This window comes from Mustela lutreola, chromosome 6 (genome assembly GCF_030435805.1).
Source record: "Mustela lutreola isolate mMusLut2 chromosome 6, mMusLut2.pri, whole genome shotgun sequence".
NCBI lineage: Eukaryota > Metazoa > Chordata > Mammalia > Carnivora > Mustelidae > Mustela > Mustela lutreola.
In genome coordinates this window covers 31564312-31582460 of record NC_081295.1, presented here as the reverse complement: position 1 = coordinate 31582460, position 18149 = coordinate 31564312, and the positions used below count along the sequence as shown (strand labels likewise).

At 39.6% G+C, this 18149-nt stretch overlaps 1 protein-coding gene across 1 annotated transcript; it reads left to right on the top strand.

The window, feature by feature from the left end:
* Window positions 1-768: 768 nt before the first annotated feature.
* Window positions 769-15765, top strand: TSTD3 (thiosulfate sulfurtransferase like domain containing 3). Its single transcript, XM_059179271.1, has 5 exons — window positions 769-825; window positions 2042-2285; window positions 14761-14934; window positions 15034-15193; window positions 15480-15765. Exons 1-5 carry the CDS (start codon window positions 769-771, stop codon window positions 15550-15552), a joined length of 708 nt encoding a protein of 235 aa, XP_059035254.1. The 3' UTR covers window positions 15553-15765.
* The last annotated feature ends 2384 nt before the right edge of the window (window positions 15766-18149 follow it).

Genomic DNA, 18149 nt, shown 5'->3' with positions numbered 1-18149 from the left:
TGTTTCCATATCTGTGTTCAGACTGTCTGTTGTTTTGATGTATTCAAGACAGCTTTGGGATGCCATGGGAAGTCCATGAATTTGATGACATTTTAATTCAAAGTTAATCCACAACATAGATCATATAGAAACTATAGCAAAACTCCAAATAATTTGGAGAGACATAATGGTAAGTGATGACACTGGCATAGAAATCTGAAGTGGTGCTATTAATTATTTAATTATTGAAAACAGAATAATTTTAGACTGCTTAATGAAATTATTCCTTGGACACATACTTTAATAATATCATTTAGGGGGTGCCTGGGTGGCTCAGTGGGTTAAGCCTCTGCCTTCGGCTCGGGTCATGGTCACAGGGTCCTGGGATCGAGCCCCGCATCGGGCTCTCTGCTCTCTCCTCTCTGCCTACTTGTGATCTCTCTCTCTCTGTGTCAAATAAATAAATAAAATCTTAAAAAATAATAATATCATTTAGAAGTTAATTTTTTAAAATTTCCATTGTAAATTAATTTGCAGTTAAATATAACTTTCAATTTTTAAATTTATTCTCAATTTGGGGGACCAAATTGAGAATAAATTTAAAATAAGGAAATGAACCACAGTAATAATAAACGTTTTTTAAAAAGATTTTATTTATTCATTTGACAGAGATCACAAGTAGGCAGAGAGGCAGGCAGAGAGAGAGGAGGAAGCAGGCTCCCTGTTGAGCAGAGATCCCTATGTGATGCTGGGCTGGATCCCAGGACTCCAAGACCACGATCGGAGACGATGGCAGAGCCTCAACCCACTGAGCCACCCAGGCGTCCCAATAATAAACTTTATGTGGTAAGCTGAACAACACTCCCCACCCCCAAGGTATTCTAATTCCTGGAACGTGTGATCATGTTACATTACATGGCAAAAGGACATTGCGGATATGATTAAATTAAGGATCTTGAGATAGGGAAATTATCCTGGATCACCCAAGTAGCCCAAGATATTACAAAGGTCTTTAAAAAAGGGAGGCAGGAGGGTCAGACGAAGAGTAAGGGATGCAACAACAGAAGCAGAGGTCAGAGTTAGAGATTTGAAGATGCTAGTTGCTGGCTTTGAAAATGGGGAAGGGTACCACTGGCCAAGGAATGCCAGCAGCCTCTAGCAGATGAAAAAGGCAATAAAAGACATTCTGCCTAGAGCCTTCAGAAGGAACACAGGCTTGCTGACACCTACAGAACTGTACATAATACATTTATATTGTTTGAAGCCAGTAAATTTGTGGTAATTTGTTACAGTAGCAATTGCAAACTAAGGCATTTTATAAAATAGTTGGATCTAACTCCGGCAAGCTGTGGTCAATTGTAGTCAAGTATCAGAGTTGTGGGGGAAAGATGATCGCATGAGATTATCTTAATACTGACATTAGTTGAACCAGCTATTGGAGTTAAGAGCAGTTCTTAGAAAAGCGTCCATGTAATTCCCTTTAAATTAATCTATAAGAATCCCATTATAAAGTAAGTTGGAAAAATTTGTTTACTTTAAATATTTAAATTTCGACGCCTGGATGGCTCAGTCGGTTAAGCATCTGCCTTCCCCTCAGGGTCCCGGAATGAGCAGGGCTAGGGCCTCTCAGCTCCATGGGGAGCACACTTCTCCCTCTACCCCTAGCCTGCACCCCCTCCCCCGGCTCATTTTCTCTCTCTCAAAAATAAATAAATAACATCTTTTTAAAAAAATCTTTTAGTTTCATCTTTGGTATATTTTCTAATTTCCACTTTTAAGCTTCGTCTCTCCTTAAAAAATAATAATCCAAAACAAAAAAAGCAAGCTCAACTCTGCTTCTTTTTTAAAGATTTGATTTATTTCCTTGACAGGGGGAGGGCTCACAAGCAGAGAGAGAGGCAGAAGTAGGCTCCCCGCGGAGCCCGGAGCCCCAGTGAGGGCTCCATCCCAGGATGCTGGGATCATGACCATGACTGGAGCCAAAAGCAGACACCGAACCGACTGAGCCACCCAGGCGCGCCCCAACCCTCGAGTTACTTTCCAATTTAAAGTTCCAGAGTAGGGAACGGTTCCCTCGGCGATAACTCCCCGCTTCGGCCACACTCGTCCCGGGGGCGCTCAAGAGCTCGGCGCGGGGCGGGGGGCGGGGGCGGGGGGAGGGCGGTGCCGCGGAGAAGAAGAAGGAGGAGGAGCCAGAGGAGGAAGTCTGGGGCCCGGTGGGCGCAAGCGGGCCATGGTCCTGCAGCTGCCGCTGTTCCGGAGCGCGCGCCGGCCGATCCTGGCGTCCGCGGAGGCTGCTCTCTGGGGTGAGCTCGGTGGTCCCTGGGTAAAGAGAGAGCGTCTAACCTCGGGCTCGGGGAAGGAATGGCATTGGTGGGGGTGCTCGCTGCTTGCGGCTTCCAGTTAAAAATCAGTCCAATTACTCTTGGCTCCTGGGAAGATATAGCACCTACATTCCGTTCTCGTTCTTTCCGATTCCGGGCTACTTGGGTCTGGGGGTGCTCGGGGGACGCAGGGAGAGAGGTCAGCGTTGCTCCAGGGAGCTCGCGTAGGAGAGGCTTTTAGGAAGATACTGGTGCGGGACTGGGCAGTGAAGGTCAGTTGGCGACTAGACGAGCGAGCAACAGGGCCAGTTTCTGCTGGAGACTGAGGATGAGCCCAGCTTTGCGAGTTACACCTGTGACCCACTGGGGAGCCGCGCTCAGAGCTCCGTGGCAAGTCACCTAGAACTGTAACACTTAGAGCTATTAAAGTACCACTGCTAATTTTACGGACGGCAAAACCGGCCGGAGAAACGAAGGTTGTTCGTGGAGGCGTTGCGTGCATGACTCAGAGCATGCTTCCAGTCCCTTCGTTCTGATTTACCTGGTCTCTCCGTTACCACAATTTTTATTTGTGGATGCAGCTGCAGAGACCGTGGAATGACACTGTGTCCCCAACTCTCCCAACCACTTACTCCACTTGCACTCTTGGTGCATCCTCTGTAGTTTAAAATGTGCTTTTTCGATGCAAATATGTTGTTTATTGAGCGCCTAGAAATGCAGACCTCCTGCTGGGGATACAGCCTCTGCAGTTCACGTCACCATTTTAGGGAGAGACAGACACAGGTAAACAATGACCACACACAGAGCCCCAGGAGACTGCAATGGAAAAAGCAAGTATTCTATCCGAGTTGGAGAAAGTGTTAGAGAAAAGGTGCCTTTTCATTAAAAAAATTTTACTAGTGGGGTGCCTGGCTGGCTCATTGGTGGAGCATGCAACCCTTGATCTCAGAGCTGTTATGCTGGAGCCCCAGGTGGGGCGTAGAGATGACTTAAAATCTTTAAAGAAAAAATTCTGCTAGTGATACATTATTATATTCCCATTATATTCCAACAGACAATAAAGAACAGCTGACAGTTCCCTCTATACACGCTCCCATATTCCACCCTCCTCGCCAAATGTGGTTGAGTATACATCCTTCTGAACACTTTTCTATGAGTCTAGATAAATGTACACTTAAAAATACTACATATATAATATGTAGGTGTTGGTGTTTTTTAATTTATGCCTCAGAATTCCTGTCCCTGCAATCCCACTCCCCAGAAATAGTTTCTTGTTTACTTCCAGGTGTTCTTCTGGACATTTATAAAACATAAGTATTGTATCTTATGTGTGTATCGATCTTAAAGGGAGAGCTTTTTCATTTAGCAATATGGACATCTCTCCAAGTCAATAAATGTAGGTAAATGCTTGTAAATGCTGCATGCTATGCTTCATAATTAATTTAACTATTCCCTGTATGAATATTTACATTGCTTCCAATCGCCAGGGTGGGTTTCTAATCTTTCAGCCTAGACTTTCCAAAGAGAATACTGTCAAGTCTTGTCTTCTTAATGACTTGAGGCTGCTAACATGAGTGCTTGTTACTGAAACAGTGGCCCCTCCCCATAACACTGAAAATGTCCTTTGTCTCCTACATTTCCACGAGGACAAAAACTTGCCGTCTACCTTTATTCTCTGAAAGTATCCCCTCAGGTTTTATTCTACTAGTTTTATTCTCACCTTCCTCTTTGCTTCTGTTTAGACTTATGCAGGGCTGAAGCAGGATCCCAAACCTGACCTACTAAGTCATGTACACTGAGCTGTACTCACACACCTTTGTGGTGACCTGAAGTGAGTCAACTTTCATCTACCACATCCTGTCCTGTCTCTCCCCTGAGTTCTGACCTCTCTAAGGTTCTAAGTAGATTTTGGGGTAATAGTCAGGTTGTGTAAAGGCCTTTACTTAATCCTAGTCCTACAAAGAACAACAGAAAACACGGAAGTGCTTTGTCAATATGAATCAGTTGGCAGCAGTAGAAGATGCTTTAAAAAAGGAGGGAGGTTGGGGAAGGTGACAGTCAGAGGACGTGGCGACTCGAGCGGCTATTTAAGGGAAAATACTGTGAGTGAGTAGTAATGGAGGTTGAGAAGACAAGTAACTTTGAGAAGCTCAAAGATAGTATATGGATTCCCCTTTCATATTAAATTCACCGCTTCATCTGATAAATGCATTGCTGTATCTAAAATTTCCATTTTTAATCTTTTATTCCCTAGAATCTTTAGATTCCCTTTAATCTTTTACTCCCTAGAGTCCCTAAAATAATCTTTATATCCCATAGGATGGTTGTTCACTTGCTTTTCAAATTTTGCTGCAAGTGGTTCTCAAAAAGTCAAAATATTTATTGAAGTGATTACATTGGAAGTCATAAAATGTTCACACCAAACCCAAATACACGTTCGATAAGGAAGCACACCAAATGTTCTTACTAATATTTTCTCTCTGGAGTAACAATCATTATTTCTAATGTATTCTTTCTTGGTTGTGGGTTGTTTATATTCACTGTTACATGGTCTCTAGAAATAATTTTCTTTTTTTTAAGATTATATTTATTTATTTGTGAGAAAGAGCACAAGTGGGGAGAATAGGGTAAAGCAGGCTCCCCACTGAGCAAGGAGCATGATGCAGGGCTTGATCCCAGGATCCTGAGATCATGACCTGGGCCGAAGGCACAGCTTAACCGACTGAGCCACCCAGGTATCCCTAGAAATAATTTTTGGTATTCAACAGATACTAATGTGGGATTTCTAAGGTGTCAGCATCCAAAAGAGGATTACAGATGAACCAGAGAATTTATTTTATAGTTGTGGCAAGAGTGAGTTGCCATCATTATGGTTGTTATCATTAAGCAAAAACTTTTATGTTTCAAATAGTTACATTTTTCCCATCAAAATTTTGTTTGAAATTATAAAAAGAATACCAAACTGAATTGGTAGGAAGTGATGGTACGCTATTTCTAAGTGGAAAATTTTTTTTTAAGATTTGTATTTATTTGAGAGAGAGAGCAAGCACACAAACAGGGAGTAGGACAGAGGGAGAGGGAGAAGCAGGCTCCCCACTGAGCAGGGAGCCCAGTGTGGGGCTCGATCTCAGGACCCTAGTATCATGACTTGAGCTGAAGGCAGACGCTTAACAGACTGAGCCACCAAGGTGCCCCTCTAAGTGAAATTTAGCTCAGTATTTTATTTTTTATTTTTTTTAATATTTTTATTTATTTATTTGATAGAGAGAGATCACAAGTAGGCAGAGAGGCAGGCAGAGAGAGAGAGGGAAGCAGGCTCCCCGCTGAGCAGAGAGCCCGATGTGGGGCTCGATCCCAGGACCCTGAGATCATGACCTGAGCTGAAGGCAGAGGCTTAAACCACTGAGCCACCCAGGCACCCCTAGCTCAGTATTTTAAATCAGAACATATAATACAAAACTATACTATATTATAATATAGAAAAGAAGCTAAATTTATGAAAAAATACATTCAGAACCCAAATCATGTGTATGACTTCTATATATAGTTTCTTTAAACATATAATAATTAAATTGCATTAGGCTAATTGAAATTAAATAATTCAAAAAATAGGGGTGCCAGCTGGCTCACTTGGAAGAACTTGCATGCAACTCTTTATCTTGGGGCCATGGGTTTAAGCCCCACACTGGGTGTAGATATTACATCAATAAATAAAAATTTAAAAAATTTTTTCAAAGAATAATTGAATCTAGAACTTAGAGATATATCATAATAATGCTAAATTTCTTTAAAAAAAAAACAACATTTTATTTATTTGACAGAGAAAGAGGGAATACAAGCAGGGGGTTGTGGGAGAAGGAGAACAGGCTTCCCACAGAGCGGAGGACTCCATGAGGGTCTCCATGAGCAGCTCCATGCCAGGACTCTGGGACATTGACCTGAGCTGAAGGCAGATGCTTAATGACTGAGCGACTCAGGCGCCTCTAAAAGTAATCCTAAATTCCTTAAGTTTTCTGTTTGAAAAAAAAAAAAAAAAAGAAAAAGCTTCTTCCTACAAGTTTCTTCTTACTAAACAGACCTGACAATTTTAGAAAAGCAAGCTTCTAAACATGTATATGCAGTATGTATCAGACCATTCTGAATTATACTGGATCTTCAATTTGCATAGTCTAATTTGATGCGATTTTAAATATTTTTAGGTCAGGGGCACCTGAGTGGCTCAGTGGGTTAAGCCTCTGCCTTCAGCTCAGGTCATGATCTCAGGGTCCTGATTGGAGTCCTGCATCAGGCTCTCTGCTCAGCAGGGAGCCTGCTTTCCCCTCTCTCTGCCTGCCTCTCTGCTTACTTGTGATCTCTGTCAAATAAATAAATAAATAAATAAATAAATAAAGGTAGGTCATCATTTTATCTCACACTGAAATTTGGGTTGGTAGGTTGATTTTTTTTTTTTTTTAAGCTACAGGCATTTGAAAAACAGCAAATATGGAGAGAGGATTTCTCTGAACTCCTCTTACCTGCCTTAAGATAGTCCTCCAAAAGGAACTCAATTTCATAAATCCCCTCCCCAAGAGTTTCACCAACCAAGGATGATTGACTCATCACAGGAAAGGAGACTAGAACTCAACACCACACCCAATCTTTGTCACAAACTGGCATACCTCCCATTTATTCTTCTAAGAGGCCGTTCATCTTTCCTAAAAATCATTTACTCTCCCCCAAGAGGCCTACATTCTGTCTCCCTATGAAGATGAGAATTCTTATTTTTTTAATTTAAAAAAGTACTTATTTTATTTTTTTAAACTTTTTTTTTAAGATTTTATTTATTTATTTGACAGAGATCACAAGTAGATGGAGAGGCAGGCAGAGAGAGAGAGAGGGAAGCAGGCTCCCTGCTGAGCAGAGAGCCCGATGCAGGACTCGATCCCAGCACCCTGAGATCATGACCTGAGCCGAAGGCAGCAGCTTAACCCACTGAGCCACCCAGGCGCCCCAAAAAAGTACATATTTTAAATTTTTTATCTTTTTTGCTTTCACCCATTTCTCCTGCCCCACCCCTCCCTGCCTCTGGCAACCACCAGTCTGTTCTCTGTATCTGTGAACTTGGATTTGGAGGGTTTGTTTATTTTTTTTGCTTGTTTGCTTTTGGTTCCACATATGAGATCACACGGTATTTATCTTTCTTGATCTGACTTAGGGTAATGCCCTCAAGGTCCATGTCTCAAATGCCAAGAGTTCATTCTTTTTTATGGCTGAATATTTGTGTGTGTGTGTGTATGTACCACAATTTCTTTATTTTTTTTTTAAGATTTTATTTATTTATTTGACAGAGATCACAAGTAGGCAGAGATGCAAGCAGAGAGAGAGAAAGAAGCAGGCTCCCTACCGAGCACTGAGCCCGATATGGGGCTGGATCCCAGGACCCCAGGATCATGTCCTGAGCCGAAAGCAGAGGCTTTAACCCACTGAGCCACCTAGGCGCTCCATGTACCACAATTTCTTTATCCATTTATCCATCAATGGACACTTAGGCTGTTTCTATATCTTGGCTGTTACACATAATGCTGCAGGAAACACAGTGGTGCATATATCTTTTGAAGGTAGCATCTTCATTTTGCTCAGATAAATACCAGGAATGGAATTGCTGGATCATATGGTAGTTCTATTCTTAATTTTTTGAGGAACTTCCATATGTTTTCCACAGTGGCTGCACCAATTCACATTCCCAGTAGTGCATGAGGGTTCCCTTTTCTCCACATTCTCATTGACATTAGTTACTTCTTGTCATACAATGTGATCTATCGTGCATACTTTTCTGAATTCTTTTCTCACTTAGGTATTCAGAAACTTTCCATGGCAGTACATATAACTCTTTTAACTACTGCATATAGTCCATAGTATGTATTACCACAGTTTATTTAACCAGTCCCCTCTTTTTTTTTTTTTTTAAGATTTTATTTATTTATTTGACAGACAAAGATCACAAGTAGGCAGAGAGAAAGGCAGAGAGAGAGGAGGAAGCAGGCTCCCTGCTGAGCAGAGAGCCCGATGCGGGGCTTGATCCCAGGACCCCGAGATCATGACCTGAGCCGAAGGCAGCGGCTTAACCACTGAGCCACCCAGGCGCCCCTAACCAGTCCCCTCTTGATGGACATTTTGGTTTCCATTTTTTTGCCGTTCTGAAAACTTCTTCAATAGTTACTGTACACAGCTCTTTGTGTATCTCTACAAGTAACTTACTAGAATAGATACTTAGAAGTGGAACTGTTGGGTTGGTGACAAGTGGTATTCAACAGAGTCTTCAAGGAGAGTAAAAGTGTGCCAGGTAGAGAAGAGGAAGGAAGAAAAGAACCCTTCAGAAAGAACCGTGTGCATATATCATGAAGGAAGGTGAAAACATGTATTTGAAGATTGCACCATAGAGATTGCTTAAACCTCACAATAACTCAGAAAGGTTAAGTAATATTATTACTGTTTTAAAAATAAGAAACAAAGTCCTGGAGAATTTAAGTAATCTTCCCAGGACTACAGAGCTAAGTGGACAAGGGAGGATTTGAACCTGGTTTATCAGACTCTAAAATCCCTGCTCTTTCCATTATAAAAAGGTAGTTGGGGCACATGTCTACTTTTGATGTAGCTGGAGGGTAGGGTTCTTGATGCAGAGGAGGAATGGGGAGGAGGAGAAGGTCTGGTAAATTATGCTGGTAAAGTAGATTGAAGGACATGAAAGAACATGCTAAGGAGTTCAGACTGTGTCTTATAACGTAGGCTGTAGGGAACATCCAGGCAAGGCTAGATTGACCAGTGTGGAAAAGCCAAACTGGAGTTTATTCAAAAATGAGCCTCAAAAATGTGAAAATCACATATAGCCTGTGTTACTCTTGAGAATCCCTCAAGAGAATCACACATCATCGCAATAAATCCCAAACAGCCAGTTTTCCTTCAGTGTAGGAATTGATCGCTGTTTCTTTGATCACGCAATAGATGAAGCGGTTGATTTACAAGTAGAGGCCTTGTACAAAAAATACACTATAGCTTTTTTTTTTTAATTTTTAATTTTTTTGACAGACAGAGGGCCCGACGTGGGGCTCGATCCCCGGACCCTGAGATCATGACCTGAGCCAAAGGCAGAGACTTAACCTACTGAGCCACCCAGGTGCCCCAAAAATACACTATAGCTTTCACTCAAGAGTTAGTATGGACTTGAGGCTCACACCATGAGAGGCTTGGGGGGGGCAGAGACTCGTTAAGAGAATATTTGTGCCATAGAAAGCTAGGAAATCTAGTCCTCATTGACTGTACACGTGCTCTCCATTGCCCCCTACATACACACACACCCCAACAGGAAGCATAGAGAAAACTGAATGTCAGTTTGGCTCTAATATCTAAGAAAAACATAACTATCTTTGATTCGGTTACACAAGTTACATGCCGAGATGATATTTGTTTCCCTGTGGTGAAGTACCACAGACTTGAGTTTAACCATTTTTTAAATTACCGTAGTTTTCCAATTCCTAACAACGAGGAACTGTATCAAGTCAGCTGGCTGACTTGTTGCATTCCGGGAATTCACAAAAAAGTTGAGTGAGAAATAGTTTTATCCCAGGCATTTTAAGATAGAATCTTATAGATTACATGAGCCAACTATTCAAAATCTGAAGAGGATGGGGAAATCTGTATTTTTATTTTTTTACTGTATTTGCTTTGATAAAATATATGTAAATATATTTTAAATATATATTTATATTATATATTATATATATTCTATATAATATTAAATATTAAATAAATATAAAGTTTGCCATTTTAGCCATTTTTTATAAAATTTTTTAATTTAATTTTATTTTTTTCATTGATCCAAGATTCATTGTTTAGGCACCACACCCAGTGCTCCATGCAATATGTGCCCTCCTTAATACCCACCACCAGACTCACCTCTCCTCCTACTCCTCCTCCCCTCCAAAACCCTGTTTGTTTCTCAGAGTCCACAGTCTCTCATGGTTCATCTCCCCCTCCGATTTCCCTCAACTCACTTCTCTCCTTCTCCCAGTGTCCTCCATGTTATTCCTTATGCGCCACAAGTAAGTGAAACCGTATGATACTTGACTTTCTCTGCTTGACTTATTTCACTCAGCATAATCTCTTCCAGTCCCATCCATGTTGATACAAAAGTTGGGTATTCATCCTTTCTGATGGAGGCATAATATTCCACTGTATATATGGACCATATCTTCTTTATCTGTTCGTCTGTTGAAGGGCATCTTGGCTCTTTCCACAGTTTGGCAACTGTGGCCATTGCTGCTATGAACATTGGGGCACACAGATGGCCCTTCTTTTCACTACATCTGTATCTTTGGGATAAATACCCAGTAGTGTAATTGCAGGGTCATTGGGTAGCTCTATTTTTAATTTCTTTTTTTTAAAAGACTTTTTATTTATTTATTGCAGAGAGAGAGAGACAGCGAGAGAGGGAAGACAAGCAAGCAGGGGGATTGGAAGAGGGAGAAGCAGGCCTCCGGCCAAGCAGAGAGCCTGATGCAGGGCTCATACCCAGGACCCTGGGATCATGACTCTAGCCGAAGGCAGATGCTTAACAGCTGAGTCATCCAGGCACCTCTCTATTTTTAATTTCTTAAGGAATCTCCACACTGTTTTCCAAAGTGGCTGCACCAACTTGCTTCCCACCAACAGTGTAAGAGGGTCCCCTTTCTCCACATCCTCTCCAACACATATTGTTTACTGTCTTGTTAAATTTGGCCATTCTAATTGTGTGAGGTGGTATCTCAATGTGGTTTTGATTTGAATCTCTCTGATGGCTAATGATGATGAACATATTTTCATGTGTCTGTTAGCCATTTCTGAGTGTACAATTCAGTGGCATTAATTGTATTCACAACATTGTGGGGATCGTTACCACTGTATTTCCAAAAATTTTCATCACCCCCAACAGAAACTCAAACCCATTGAGCAATAACACCCCTCCCTCCAACTTCTGGTAATCTCTAACCTACTTTCTATGAATTTACCTGTTCTAGATATTTCATGAGTGGAATCATTAAATATTTGTCATTTTGTGTCTGGATTACTTCACTTAGCGTGTTCTCCATGTCTTAGTTTCAAGCTGCAGTATGTGTTAGAGCTTCATTCCTTTTTATGACGGAATAATATTTCATTGTATGTATAAGCCACATTTTGTTAATCCATTCATCTGTTGAATGAACACTTGAGCTGCTTCCATCTTTTAGCTATTACGAATAATTGTGAATAATGCTGCTATGAGCATTGGTGTCTGAGTTTGAGTCCCTGTTTTCAAATCTTTTGGGTACATACCTTGGAGTGGAATTGCTAGGAAACCTGAATTTCTTAACTACTATATTTGTCCATTTTTCCATCTTTTGCTGTCAGTGAGAAAGACAAATGAAAATAGTGCAGTGTTTGGTTTTACAAAGGAAATGCGGTTTTTCAAAACTCACTTTTGGATTTTCTTAACTATTTAATAAATAGAACCATGAAGTGTTTTTCTGTGTGTGTTTTTTGTTTTGGTTTGGTTTTTTTGGCCTATGCACACTGCAGAAAATTTACTAAGACATTAAAGGATGAACCAAGAAAGTCTGGGAACCCCTGGTTTATACCTAGTGCTGACTAGTTTTATAAATTTAATACTATATTTTGGATAACTTACATTAAATAATATGCCATTACAACTATTTCCTTATGGATAGACTTCCAGCTTCTTACCATTTTTCAGTACTACAAAGAATGCTGCCCATGAATATATTTATACAAATATACATTTGTATGCATTCATGTTAATACTCCTGTAGGAAGATAGATTCCTAAAAGTGAAATTGTGAAGTAAAAAATATACACAGAGTGTTATTCCTGCTCAATTTTCCTTTCAAAAGGTTATGACATTACACACTCCCAACATTGTAAAAGAGTACCCATTTCTTCATACCTTTACCAATATTTGATGTTATCAATCCCTTTTAATTTTTACAAATCTGGCAAAATTTGAAAAATTTTGTTTTTATCTTGCATTTCCTTAATAAGTAGTGAGATAAGGCATCTTTTTACATTTTATTGATCATTGGTATTATTCAGGCCAATTCCCTGTTCCTGTTTTGGCCATTTTTCTATTGGGAATTTTGTCCTTTTCCTATTTATATAAGCTCTATTAATACTAATGTTTTGTCTTTTTTGTGTTATGAGTATTTTGTTCCTGCCTGCCACGTGTCTTCTAGTTATTCATTGTTCTTTTCCCATATATAAATTTAGCATATTTATGAGGTCAAATCTTTATGGCTTCTGATTTTGCCGTGTTTAGAATGGTCTTCTTATCCCAAGGTTTAAATTATCTGCTCATGTTTTCTATTGGTACTTCTAAGATACTAGTTTTTAGATTGAAATTTATATGTATTTACATGTAAGGAATGAGGCAATAGCCTGCTTATACTTTCTTCCTATTGGCTGGCTATTTGCCCTGCATATTTGTTGAACAAAATATCCCCATTATTTTGAAATATAATTGTTACCAAATACTGAATTCTCATAGATTACGGTATGTTGTGTGTCTGCTTCTCAAACTGAGGGTTGCTGGGGGGAGGGGGGTTGGGAGAAGGGGTGGGATTATGGACATTGGGGAGGGTATGTGCTATAGTGAGTGCTGTGAAGTGTGGAAACCTGGTGATTCACAGACCTGTACCCCTGGGGATAAAAATATGTTTATAAAAAAATAAAAAATTAAATTAAAAATTAAGAAAAAAAACTTTCTATGCCAGCTTATACTGTTTATACCAATTCACTTTATAAGATACTTCATTTTTTTAAAAGATTTTTTTATTATTTATTTATTTGATAGACAGAGATCACAAGTAGGCAGAGAGGCAGGCAGAGAGAGAGGAGGAAGCAGGGTCCCAGCTGAGCAGAGAGCACGATGCGGGGCTTGATCCCAGAACCCTGGGATCATGACCTGAGCCAAAGGCAGAGACTTTAACCCACTGAGCCACCCAGGCGCCCCAGATATTTCATATTTTAAACAACCTTTGAGCATTATTATTTACTTTATAGCAGTCATTTTGTTGTGAAATATGATTATTAAATTTTTTAAAATTTTATTTTATTTTAAAAATCTTCGGGGTTTTCTTTCATGCTTAAAAAATCAATTTGGACCTTTAGAAAAGTTGGAAAAATAAAATGGAGTTCCCTTTATTCTTACCCAACTTCCCTTAACGTAAGCATCTTAGATGGTACAGTTACTGAAATCAGGAAAGTAATACTAACATAATATTATTAACTAATCCATAGGCCTTATTTGAATTTCACTAGTTTTCCCACTGAGGTCTTTTATAGTCCCAGATTTAATCCAGGATTCTATGTTATTACATCGTCATGGCTCCTTAGTCTGCTTCAATCTGTGACAGTTCCACAGCTTTTGTCTTTCATAACTTTGACACTTTTTTAAGAGTATTGGTTATTTTGTAGGTTGAGTTTGAGATTTTCTTCTGACTTGATTCAGGGTATGTATTTTGGCAAAAATACTAAGGAAGTGATGTGCTCTTCTTTGAGCATCCTATCAAAGTATACATGTTGACATTTCTTATTACTAGTGAAGTGATCTTTGAATAATTGGTTAAAGTAGTATCTTTCAGGTGTTTCCTTTTGTTATTAGTACGTATTTCCTGGGGGAGATACTATCCTATTTCTAATCAAAATTTCACCTACTAACTCTAGCTTCTGTCAATGGCTCTCGCTGAAATAATTATTACTTGTTAACCTAATGGTGATTTTCTCTTTTCATCATTCATTCTACATTTATCAATTGAAATAATCCCTTCTCCCCATTTATTCAATTATATCCTTATATCAGTGTGGACCCATGGATTTATTTTATAGGTTATGACCCAGTACCATATTATGTTACCAGTTATTTAAGTTTTTATTTAAGTAATCCCTACACCCAGCATAGGGCTTGAACTCACAGCCCTGAGATCAAGAGTCACAGGCTCTTCTGACAGAGCCAGCCAAGGTGCCCCACCAATTATTTAACAGATAGAAACAACCTTTAAGTACTTACAAGTGTAGTTTCAAATGTAAGGTTCCCACATCTTCACTTGCAAGGGGAAATTGAAATTTTCTTAACATTGTAATTTGGATTATGATTAAATTCACAAGTTATTTGCAGGATTCAGGTACCAAATGCTGAATGTGTATTTATAAGTTCCACCTAATTAAGGGCTTGGAGAAAGTAGAATATGGAGCTGGCACAAGGCCAGCCATTCAGCATGGAGGGCAAGAGGGTAGCCTTCCTGTGGCTCTGTCAGGCTGTGTACAAAATACATATACAGGTCAGTGAAGTAAAAGAACTGACTGGAATCAGGGGGGAAATTCTTTGACCTGCCTTCCAGATATTAATAGCAATGTTACTTTGAAGGTACCGAAATTATTTTATTCTTTCCAGGTTTGAAGTCAATAAAGGGAAGCTGCTATAACTTTTGTACAGCTATTTTTAAAGATGTCACTTATAAGGAACTTAAAAACCTCTTGAATTCCAAAAAAATTATGTTAATTGATGTTAGAGAGCCATGGGAAATTGTCGAGTACGGGAAAATTCCCGGGTCCGTCAACATTCCACGTAAGTGATGTGTGACTTGAATTAATTCCTCACAAAAGTATATATTCAGTAATATACTGTACCTAAGATTTAATTGAAATTCTTAACATTTTCTTTCAGTGGGTGAGGTAGGTAAAGCTCTACAGATGAACCCGAAAGACTTCAAAGAGAAGTACAACGAAGTAAAACCATCCAAATCAGACAGTCTGGTGTTTTCTTGTTTAGCCGGAGTGAGAAGCAAGAAGGCTTTGGACACGGCAGTATCTCTGGGCTTTAACAGGTGCATAAATGAAGTATAAAATTGTATTCAAGAGTGTGTATAATAGCAATGTTTCATATGTATTATATTTTTACTGGTCGACTGAAAAATGTCTTCTAATACTGTGTTAGTAATAGGATAGAGACTAAGCCTCTATATTTTCATCCTACTCAAAAGTAACAGTCTTTCATGTAGGTTTAAAGGCTAGAGTAGTCATGGCATCTCTACATCTCTAAAGTTCCTATCAACTTTGTGTTATAAAGCAGAAGGGAATTTTTATAGCACTAACCTTGATATATGTTTTCAGTGCTCAACACTATGCTGGAGGATGGAAGGAATGGGCAACCTATGAATTTTCAGAGAAGAAACACGGAAATTGATTTTTGGAATACAAGTTGGCACTTTTTGGGCACCTGGGTGGCTCAATGGGTTAAGCCTTTGCCTTCGGCTCAGGTCCCCACATCGGGCTCTCTACTCAGCAGGGAGCCTGCTTTCTCCTCTCTCTCTCTCTCTCTGACTGCCTGTCTGCCTACTTGTGATCTCTCTCTGTCAAATAAATAAATAAATTCTTAAAAACAAACAAAAAAAGAAAACCAAGTTGGCTCTTTCCTTCTGTATATGCAGCTTATGATATTGAAATGTACAAAGGTTTACACAAAACCCTGGCATCACTGGAAAGGGTTTTGTGTAACTCAGTTATTTGTTGTATCTTTTCTTTAACTGTTTAAGTTGAGAATACTACTTGCCCTTGCCTATTTTCAAAGGCTATTGAGGATTGAAATAATGTATGTGACTTGCCATGGGAGTATTAAGGGTTAGGATTCTAGGGGCACCTGGGTGGCTCAGTGGGTTAAGCCTCTGCCTTCGGCTCAGGTCATGATCCCAGGGTCCTGGGATCAAGCCCCACATCAGGCTCTCTGCTCTGCAGGGAGCCTGTTTCCTCCTCTCTCTCTGCTTGCCTCTCTGCCTACTTGTGATCTCTGTCAGATAAATAAAAAAAAAATCTTTAAAAAAAAAAAAAGGGTTAGGGTTAGGATTCTAGAAATGAATTTTTAAAATAGTTTAGTATAGTACAATAGTATTCCCAAGCCCAGGATACTTACAGTACCTAATCATAATGTATGGCCATTGTGTTAGCATAGCTTCTGTTCAGTAAAGAGGCTATGAACTAAACAAGTTATTTTTTAATAATAATATATTTATAAATTTTCCCATTTTAGAAAATTCATAAAATTTCTTTTCTTATAATGATATATAGTACAGATATTTCTGATGGATATATCTTTCACCCATAATGTATTAAATAAAATAAAAACAGCTAGTAATCATTTCTTGAACACATTTCCTTGGCTTAGATCCGATGCTAAATATTACAAATGCTAAAAAGATAATAAAAAAGATGTGATTCTTCTCTGAAGAGGTCTGATGTCTAGCAGAGGTATATAGAAGTTAGATTTTTAAAAGCAGACTTTGTCTTAAAACACCAAGAATCTGAGATCCAGAAAAATAGGTGAAATACAAACAATGAAAATACATTAACACCATCTAAAAGGCTTACGGTAGTGTTGTAACCATGGTAGTGATATGATTTATAACAAAAAAATTAATATGATCTATAAAGATAGAAATAACAGGGATGCCTGGGTGGCTCAGTCAGTTGAACATCTGCCTTCAGCTCAGGTTGTGATCCCAGGGTCCTGGGATCAAGCCCCAAGTTTGGGCTCGTTGCTCAGCAGGGAGACTGCTTCTCCCTCTGCCTCTGCCTCTTCCCCTGCTTGTGCGCTCTGATAAATAAAATCTTTTTAAAAAACTATGAAGAAAAAAGATAGAAATAGCAAAATGATTGCTTCTGTGGAGGCAAGATTAACTGGAAAGAGCAGCAAGGAGGGAAATTTCTAGGGTGATGGAAATGCTTTAGATCTCGAGTGAGGTGTTGGTACATACATGTATCAAAACTCATTTTAAAAGGCGAAAGATTTATGTGATCTGAAGAGAAACCAGAGTATAAACTCATTGAACACTTGAAAACATATCTTCTAGGGGAACCTGGGTGGCTCAGTGGTCTGAGCCTCTGCCTTCAGCTCAGGTCATGGTCTCAGGGTCCTGGGATCAAGCCCCACATCTGGCTCTCTGCTCAGCAGGGAGTCTGCTTCCCCCCACCCCCCTGCCTGCCTCTCTGCCTACTTGTGATCTCTGTCTTTCAAATAAATAAATAAAATCTTAAAAAAAAAAAAGAAAACATATCTTCTGTAATTATATCTCAATTACAAATAAGGAAAATGGGGGGGGGGAGTTTAAATGTAAAGGACTCTCACTAGGATGAGTATATGCCTTAGAGCACTGACGGTACAACTCTGTTTCTTTCCTCTGTACCTCTTCACCCCCAAATGTTTTTGTCTCATTTTGGCAGTCATTCAGACCATATAAGGCCTAAGAAGTAATTATTAGGACTTGGTTGTCCTAAATGGTATTACAAGGGAAATGTGGAGTAGAAAAGTGATGTGACCACCTTGAACTTCTATTTCTGAGAATGTCAGTCTAGTTTCTAGCAAACTCCCTATAAGAACTAGAGAAGCTGGCAAGTAAACACACATGCACTGATGCACGCACACCCCTCCATACTGGGTCATCCTCTACAGCTTTCCTGCTCTCGGGAGCATAGCCCTTCAAACCCTTGCTGCTTTAGTAATTCCTTCATTGATCTTCATTGATAAGATCAATCAAACTGATCTTATCTATAGAAACAAATGTACTAGAACATATATACTAAGGTGGGATTTGAAGAGCCACGATCTCAGAGAGAAGGGAAGTTGTGGCCCATCGAGGAATGAGAACCTGGGTAGATACACCAGACGTTTAGTTGGAACCCCTGGGAAACGATACCCTCAGAGCAAAGGAGAACCAGAAATTGACCAACCCTCATAAAATTTAAGAATGGCTTTGAATCAACTAAATCCCTGACTGAATTAAGGTGATC